This window comes from Embiotoca jacksoni, unplaced genomic scaffold (genome assembly GCF_022577435.1).
Source record: "Embiotoca jacksoni isolate LCO1_2020_lvr unplaced genomic scaffold, fEmbJac1.0.p SCAF_9, whole genome shotgun sequence".
NCBI lineage: Eukaryota > Metazoa > Chordata > Actinopteri > Embiotocidae > Embiotoca > Embiotoca jacksoni.
The window spans coordinates 19,308,187-19,317,161 of record NW_027185447.1 but is presented as its reverse complement, the minus strand read 5'-3'; the positions used below and the strand labels follow the sequence as shown (position 1 = coordinate 19,317,161).

The 8,975-nt window shown below is 40.2% G+C and overlaps 2 protein-coding genes across 2 annotated transcripts; one reads left to right on the top strand and one right to left on the bottom strand.

Annotated features, from left to right (window-relative positions):
• LOC138193150 (gametocyte-specific factor 1) lies at nt 1–2,908 on the bottom strand. The gene is made up of 6 exons (XM_069141005.1): nt 2,808–2,908; nt 2,576–2,682; nt 2,022–2,148; nt 1,847–1,930; nt 1,466–1,541; nt 1–380 (listed from the first exon to the last, which is right to left on the bottom strand). The coding sequence occupies exons 1-6, from the start codon at nt 2,884–2,886 to the stop codon at nt 299–301; spliced, it is 555 nt and encodes a 184-aa protein (XP_068997106.1). The 5' UTR covers nt 2,887–2,908; the 3' UTR covers nt 1–298.
• A 1,248-nt stretch (nt 2,909–4,156) lies between these two features.
• letmd1 (LETM1 domain containing 1) lies at nt 4,157–8,948 on the top strand. Its single transcript, XM_069140882.1, has 9 exons — nt 4,157–4,274; nt 4,589–4,743; nt 5,230–5,345; nt 5,698–5,780; nt 5,931–6,117; nt 6,765–6,866; nt 6,989–7,141; nt 7,216–7,312; nt 7,600–8,948. Exons 1-9 carry the CDS (start codon nt 4,159–4,161, stop codon nt 7,674–7,676), a joined length of 1,086 nt encoding a protein of 361 aa, XP_068996983.1. The 5' UTR covers nt 4,157–4,158; the 3' UTR covers nt 7,677–8,948.
• Nucleotides 8,949–8,975: the final 27 nt, after the last annotated feature.

Here is an 8,975-nt window from a genome sequence, read left to right as displayed (position 1 = left end):
AAATGAGCACACAATTTTCAATCAATGCTATGGTAACAGCAAGTATGGAAGACAATAGAAAAAAAAAAAACCCAAAAATAAAACCCCACCTGAAGAAAAAAAAAAAAAACACATACTCTGCTTCTGGTGAAAGTCACCTGCAATATCCAGTGACTAAAAATTTCAGATGTCCAAATTAAAACCTTGAAGTGGACAAAGATGTGTTAAGAACAAATTTAAAAAAGAAATAGCGATGCATGCAGTCATATACACAGTAGAACTATAGTAAACTTCAATCTGGATCTGCAGTAAACACAAATCATTTCTTATCGTCCGACCATGGGAAGGTACCGGGGGGTCTAAAACGTGGACCAAGACTGTTGGTGGGCCTCGTCGCCGGTCTGCAGAGAAACAAAAAACAAAAAAAAGAAAAAGAAAAAAGTTGCAGACCAAAGAAAACACACGAGTCCCGGGAGCCGAGGCGGACGAGTCGTTGGCTACTTTATGCCTTCAAATCAGATGCAGTGTAGACAAACAGTTAATGTAGGGAAAGACGGCATGAAAGGGTCGTCCGGCCCTGGAAGTGAACCGGGGACTCGCTGCTAATGATTGGGGATATTCAGGGCCAAATCAAAAATCAGTGTTAGGGTCCGATCATGACACATTTTAGCCGATCGGTATCGGTGACACGGAGCTACATTCGGCCCCGATACTTCGTTTTATGTCACCTGCCACATTGGTGTCACAAACCGAGAGCACAGTTTGCCGTCAAATGTATTCTGGCATGTGGTTTATGAGCAGCTACAATGTGCGCGGCATGAAAATATTTGACTTGCAACATCCTCGATGCTGCATTTCACAAGGCGGTGGCAACTGAGGTACGGTGTAAACCTCGAAAGTAACTTTCGAGGTTTACACCGTACCTCACAACACAAATGTATTCGATGAGAGCAATTTTGATACAGCAACTAAAAAAATAAATAGTCAGCAGTTACTGCGAGTTATACCAATTTGAAGTGGAAGTTCAGTTGTACGTACTACAACGCTGCACTGAGTGTGAGCTATTCATGAAGACATTCTTGGTCTGTTTACTTGGTTATTCTGATTAAAAAAAAATATATATTAAAAACCTGTCCTGCATTAAACTGTGATAAACAATATTAATGATCGTTTACTTTGTTATTTTTATAAAATATAAAAAACACAAAATGGATGCAGTGTTTTTCTTGTTGCATTACAATCATATACATTGGATTGAATTAAAAAAAAAATGTTTTTACTGAACTTGCTCCGTGCAGCTGTACTATCGAGGAAGATACAAGTATCCGATCAGGAATCTGTGTCGGCAGATACTCAATTTTAAATGACTCGGATGGGGAGACATTTTTTTTTTTTTTTTTTTTTAAAACAGACCTGACCATCACAGAATATTTACACCCACACGGTGAGCACCCTGACCGCTCTATCAAGTCGTTCACACACTTACGTTTGACTGCTGGGTCTGTTGCAGTTCGAGAATGAGGTTTCACCCAACACAAATGGAGGAGCAGCATCGTCGGCCTCTGTAAGTCAGAAAACACCGCGTTACCTTTTCAGACGCTGCACTGAAAATAAAAACGACAAAATGGAGGATATGTTGCTAATATTCAAGACATTTTAGAAAATACATTCGTTTCCTCGCAGAGTATGAAACGATGCCACTCGCAGAACACCGAGATTTCCATGAAGACTAGAAAAGGAGGGAAGTAGCAACTACCCCCATCAGCACTTCTGCAGCTCACTAATAACCAAATTACATCAGCTTTGTTTAATCTGCACAAAAACCAAAGTGTAAAAAAAAAAGAAAAGAAGTGGTTATTAATCTTACCGTCGTCCCAATCCTCAGTCATGTTTGGGTTGACCCAAATACTGACTGGAACGTGCCATTGGCAGTTTTCACTTGCGTTTCCAGCTGTAAAAAGAGAATCACTCCACTCAAACGCTGAACAACACGACTTGGGAGTCTGCAGCCATGGAAAGACAGTAAAAAATGATCATCTCACCGTCGTTACTGTTCACAGATTGTCTTTGCGGGCAGGTCTCGATGTGGGCCGCCAGCTTGTTCTTGAGCATCTGGTGGCGAGCGTTGAAAGGGCAGGTTTTCATCTCGCTGGCCAGTTTCGGATGATTCTGCATCAGTAACAAGATCATCGGTTAAACGTGGCTGTCATGATAGGAATTTAAAAAAAAAAAAAAACAGAACTTTCAGATTCGTCTCTTCAGGCGCTTGTCAGTGGGTGAAAACATCTGGAATTTAAATCAGGGGTTACTGATGTTTTTTTCTGCTCAGCAGTGTCTGGAAATCAAATTAAGTGTTTGAGGTGTTGATTCCACTGTGATCATTTTGAGGGATGTAGTTTGTTTTGCCGTTTAACATTACACTGAAGTGTTTCATTTATTTTTATATGTTGGGCTGCTACAACTACTTTGACCTCAAACAGTCAAGCGTTAATAGATGCACAAATGCCACCGCAAGAAGAAAAAAAAAAAGAATAATTTTAGCTGTACTTGACATACATCCCTCCCGGTATTAGCTGCAAAGAAGTGCTCTACTTACTTTCTGGCACTTCAAGGTGTGGTAAGGATAGCGGCTGTTCCGTATTTGGTGGTTTTTGTCATAGGGGCACTGGACAAGTTTGTCTGGGTCGTCGTCTCCTTTATCATCTTTAAGAATTAGAAAAATTACAAATGTACACATTTCATCCATTCATATGTAAAAAGTTAAAAAGAAAAAAGCTGATGACATTTTTAGCTTGTTAAAATGTGTGAAACAACGTCCTTAGTTTTACCATTGTCCTCCACCAGCTCTGCTCTCAATGCAGCAGTCTTGCATGGGCCGCTGGAGGATCCAAATCTGACGGTCGCCATGTCCTCCTGGGTTTTTTTTTTTTTTTTTTTACTGCGTGCAGGCAGGAGAGGAAATGCAAATCACCTTAAAATGAATGACGCCCGAAAAGCAAAGAAACACTGACACCAGTTTGAAAGACGCGCACTTAATTTGTGCAGCATTCAAACGCCGTTTAACCGTGGACAGCGTCTCAGGGGTCCATAAACACCAAATAAGTACATTTTTTTTTGCAAAATGAATGACTATCTTATGTGTCGTATACTTTCTAGACCGAGCTATTGCAATATGCATGGCTAATCAACCAGACTGACATTACCCTCAGTGTGATAGAAAAGTTGGCCCAATGCCGATTTCGCTAGCAACAACTCAGCAAGCCACATGGCAAATTAAGTGACTTAATTACCTGGAACAACAGAGCTAAAACACGCATTTTAAAGACAAGGACATTACTCTTTTTTTTTTTTTTTTTTTTTTTTTGCCAGATTAAAGCAAGTCCTTTAATTAATGACTGAAATGTCATTTCAACACAAAAAAGTAAAGTTTTTTTTGGACCTTTGACCGCTGAGTCTTTTTTTAATTTTATTTTGTTTTTCCCTTTCTGTGCTCGTACATCACCTGCGGCTGCGCGAAGACACCGTAATTTGTGGGACGCCTCGTCGACTTTTTATTGGTCCGCGTGAAGACACGTGACTTCCTGTTCGGACAATTCAAGTTTTTTTTTTTGTTTTTTTTTTTTGTTTTTTTTTATCAAAATCTGTGAAACCATTTAAAAAAAATAATATTCAACAAAGCTGACGATCAAAGTTGTTACACATGGCCATGATAAGTTTTAAAATAACATCAACTAATGGGAACATTTACCTGAACTCGTATTTTTGTGCTTATTCTTCATTGCAAAATTTTATTTACACATTTATGCCACTTGTCTTTCGTATGGCAGTATGTGAGGGCTACATTAAGTGAAAAAAAAACCCTCAATAATAATCAGATTTTTTTATTTTTTTTATTTTGCATTTCAATAATAAGTTGGAAATAATAATAATAATAATAACAACAGAATAAATCCTCTTAATATTCCGACTTTATTCTTGAAATGGTATTTCAACTTTACTCTTCACATTTCAACTCTATCTTGTTTTTTTTAGAGGGGGGGGGGTGTTAAATGGACATAAACAAATTTTTTTGCACATATATATATGTATATATATATATATATGCATTACGGTAACCGAGCGACTTTCAGCGGTACCTGATATGAGCGTTATTACGGTAACTGGCGCTGGGTCGCAAACATGGCGTTGTCCTGCTCGAGCCTGTGCAGCCGGTTGTCTTTGATCCGACTCTGCGGACTCAGGACAAACAGGATAACACGTGGCCTTTATTCTCCCTGCGTGTCCAGTCAGTCCGGGTAGGTGTGAAACCCTTTAAAGTCCACGTGGCCAACATCTCTTGATCCGATGCTAAGCTAAACTGTCTTGAGTGAATATCTGCTCAACCGTTTGACAAGTGACGTGTAAATATATATATCCCACGATAGAAAGGCGAGTTTCCCCCTTTATATTTGAATTATAATGCTTTTCTCGCGTTGTCATTGGTTCAAAAACCAGCCGGTGTTTTTAAAAACATTTTTTTTTAATCTTTTAAAGGGCGTTGTAATGCCGTGATGCATTTATTTTTGAATTCATTTTAATGTGGAGAGATGTAATCTCTTCCGCTTGGCAGGTTGCCCCTGTGCAGACACTACTCCTCGTCCAAAGTTAGACGAGGCATTGGTCGGTATGTCGCCTCCAGCATCCAGTGGGCAAACACCAAATATGAGAGTTTCCTCAAAAGAAGATTTCCCCGCTTTTTTCTGCTCTACCACACCTTTGTGGAAGGTAAGCTCTGTGTTCACAGTGTATTTACTGTGACTGAGTCTTTTTTTCTTTTTTTTAAATGTCCTCTTTATTTGTTTCTTGTAAAAAAATTAAAAAAAATAAAAACATCTTGGAGACACCTGGATGTGCCACCTGCAGGACTCTGATGGAAACCAGGACTTTAACACCATATCCAGGTTTCTGGAGAACAACGTGGCAGATACGGCGAGACACAAGTCGATCCTGTGGTGACCATGTTCGCAGTCACATAAAGATCAATCTTTCTCAATCTTCCATGTAAACATCACATCCTAAATATTAAAACAGGACAGTTTTATGCATGAACTCATTGTCCTTGATTTGACATTGACTTCTGCCCACAGAGGACACTTTTTTTTTTATTTTATTTTTTTATTTGCCACACCTGCTCGATCTAATGCCCCAAGATTGAAAAAAAAAAAGTGTTGCATACACGCACTTCATTTCTTTTATTGTGTCTCCTTCCAGGATTCAAGCTTCTGTTCCGAGATGCCAAAGATGTGAGAAGGATAAAAGTACAAATGGTGCATGATGGGCTGAAGTTCCAGGATTTGTCCTACAGGGAGATGGAGAAGCTCAGACAGGTGGGCGTCTTTAGTGAATACTCCACACACACACACACACACACACACGCAACAGGATATTTGACACTTATCAGAAGTAGGAGGGAAGTTAATAAATCTCACTGTAGTAGTAGTAGTATGTATTAAGTGTGTCAAACCGCTGCATGTGTTCATGAGGACTTTTGCACCGGAGCAAAAACACGAATTAACTCACTCATCGCATATCTCAAGAATCGCTGCAGATTTGTTCATTGACGGTTGCATAAAATGAAGTACGTTGACCGGTTTCTGTGAGTAATTCTTTTTGAGCGTGATTGGCTGTGATGTTAATCGTCTCCCAGGAGCTTCACTTACTTGTCATGTTCATTCCCAGTTTCGCAGAGACGTGATCAAAGCCGTTCCTCTGGTGATAATATCCATCCCCCCCTTTGCCAACTACCTGGTTTTTGTCATGATGTGAGTTTCTTTGAAATAACCACCTCTGATTTTAGTCATATTTAGCACAAAAAAAAAAAAAACATGATCGATAAGTCACGCCTTTTCACGTCTCAGTGGCTCACCGTGTCTCTCCTCTCACCGCTGACATGCCCTCCTGTTCGCCACCAGGTACTTTTTCCCCCGTCAGCTCCTGATCCCGTATTTCTGGACTCCCAGGCAGCAGGTCGAGTTTCGGGGCATGTACCATTCACACAGGGCTCAGCAGCACCGCTTGGTGCTCAAAGGGATCGAGTCCACGAGTCACCACGTCAAAAATAGTCAACTGCAGGTTCGCCTCAAAGACCTGTGTGCTAAAGTGAGTAAATACGTCGGAGAGTCTTGGAAATTGCAAAATATGCGAATTTGTTTTACCAATTCCCACAATTTTACCGTCAAATTGACATAAAACTTTGTAAAATGCATGAAAACTGATGCAAAATCTAACGTTTACTACGCTGCTATTTCATTCCAAAATTTTGCTAAATTCAAAAGATTTTCCAGTGTTTGCATCCATACATGAAACAAAGCCACACCGACGTTTACAAATTATTCTCAGTTAAATTAAAATACATTTTTTTTGGGCCCTTTAAACTGTTATATTTGTATTTCAGCCTGCGATGCCAAAGGGAAGTGTTGATATTTCCCAGCAAGCATGTTTAAAAACTTCCTATAGATCTTACTAAAAGATGTTTCTTCTAGTTTCAATGGTAAAATCTTGTTTAGTAAATTACTAGATAATAGTCTCTAAAAACTTTACAAGCTGCGTGGTGGATATACACATAGCTGGTGCAGCTAAATCTTAATTATTCCCTTCAGTGAGGAGACAACATTAAAACTTTAGCCGTTTACTGTTTGAAGCTGCATTAACAAGCCCGATTCGTAAACGTGTTTATCTGCAACCAGCAGTCCGGTTTGAATACCGACATCCAGACTCTCGTAAGGTGACCTTCTGTGTATTTTCAGGTGCAAAGCGGAGCAACCCCGAAAGTGTCCGAGATCCTCGCTGTTCGACGCCTGTTTTCCGGCCCCCCTCTGGGAATAAAGAGGATGAGCGTAAATCACATGGTCAGTTGAACGTCCTTCCTCCTCACTCACATTCTGCACCAACACTCAGCTGATCATGAAATGCGAACGGCTCGGTGAAGCAGCAAACGTCCACGTGCTCGTCTGTCTTCACGTCTAATCAGAGACACGTCAGCCACCTGCTCTTCCTGACGCCTTGGCTCCCCGGCTTCCTGATTGGCCGACGCCTGAACAGCCACGCTTTGGAGCTGCTCCAGCTGGACCGGGCCCTCAGCAGGCTGGGCCCCCACCAGCTGAATGACTCCGAACTCCGACAGGTCCGCATGACTTTTTATATTCACCACACGACGACCGCTGTAGGTGTATGCACTTAATATTTTCCTCTTTTCAGGCTTGCTACGTTCGGGGCCTCAACTCTGACATTCTTGGAGTTAACCAGTGTCGTGAGTGGTTGTCCCTGTGGCTTCAGGTGTCCTCCTCGCTGAAAGGTATTTTCATTTGCAGTGTGGTATTTTTGTTAGTTCCTAATGACATATTTGTTTTGTCAACTACTTAAAGGAATACTTAAAAACTTGAGGAAACAGGAGGAGACCAAGTCAGCCAATAAATGTCTCGCTAATTATTGCATTTTTATCTTATTTGTTTCATCTTAAAATCATAATCTTGCAAGATTTGCAGATAATCTCAAAATGTTGCACGATTCCTTTCTACCGACATGTATGTTCTGTCCAATATCCGACGTTACTTTTATGTCACCTCGGTTTCATTTTTGCAGAGTCAGAGGTGTCGCTGCTTTTGCACAGCATTGTATTTCTCTCCGCAAACTACCCGAGTGGCCCCGGCCGCCTCTGACAGGAAGCCCTGAAGCCGTCTGCTTCGGTGGTGATGTGATTGCACTGAACAGCGAAACTTCCTAAACGTCGTCATCATCTCCATTTTGCAAAGGAAAAAGCGTCTTAAACCCGTTCTTGGCGAGATTTTTAGGTTTAAGGAAAAAAATAATGAATCTACAAAGACCACAAACGGGGATCCTGTGTATCTGCAGTGAACAGTTTCATTTGGAGGGGGGGGGAATGCTTTATTAGAGTTTAGTGCTTTTCTTGTATAATTTGAGTTAAATTGATTTTGATGCATTTGACTAAGTGGTGATATTAAGGTGATAAGATTTTACCTGTCGCTGTATCTCAAGCTCGTTATGACTTTAAAGTGCAGAAGACTTCCGCCCCTTTAACAAGAAGTTGGGAAACAAAGAGGATATTGTATAGTTTGGGTTCAGCAGTACTTCCTGGTCGGTTGCTTGAGGAATTGTTCAGACACATTCCATTCTCAAAAACACTCATGATTGTTTTTATGTGGGCATGTTAAATTTGTTTACAAATCCAACATGTACTGTATTTTCTTACACCTTTGCCTTACTTTGTGCTGTGCTTTTACTTTTTGGGGGGGAATAATGCTGGTCAAGACAAATTTGTAGAAAATGTGTAAAAGAGAAATTTTGTCCAAAAAAAAAAAAGGAACTGGACAACATTAAAAAGAATAAATAAAAAAAAAGCAGTAGATTATGTAGTAGCAACTTGTAAAAATGTTCATGGATACTGAATAGAGATTGAAAAAATTCCAGTGATGACTCAGCTGCGAAGACATTCAGGGTTGTTTGTGTGGCGAGAGGCTGAACTTATTTTTGTAGATGAATATTGTCCTCGTGAATCTTTTGGGGAATTTAATGGTGTCTGAAAAGAGCAGTGATGGCACTTTACTTTATTGTTTACTTGATGTTTTCTTGCTTTGGAGGCTTTAACTTATCGCAGTAAGACCACACTTCACAACAAGCTTTCGTTCAAGCCTTCCGCTTACACCCGGGTCCCAGCACAAAGAGGAACTGCACATCCCCTGCGCTGGTGACTGATGACAAGTGTCAAACCGGACATATTATTTGCCACCTGTGCCTTTCGCAAGGACTGGTGCAATGCATCTGAAATGAGCTGCAAAAGTTATGATCTGTTTATGAATCTTGTTGTTTTTTTAATTATTATTATGATTATTATATATTATTTGCTTTGATTGTTGTGCCAATATTACAAACATGTTCATGGAGCTGTGTCTGAAATAAATACCTTCATGGTGTGTTTGTTTTCCCTTTTTGTCTTTACA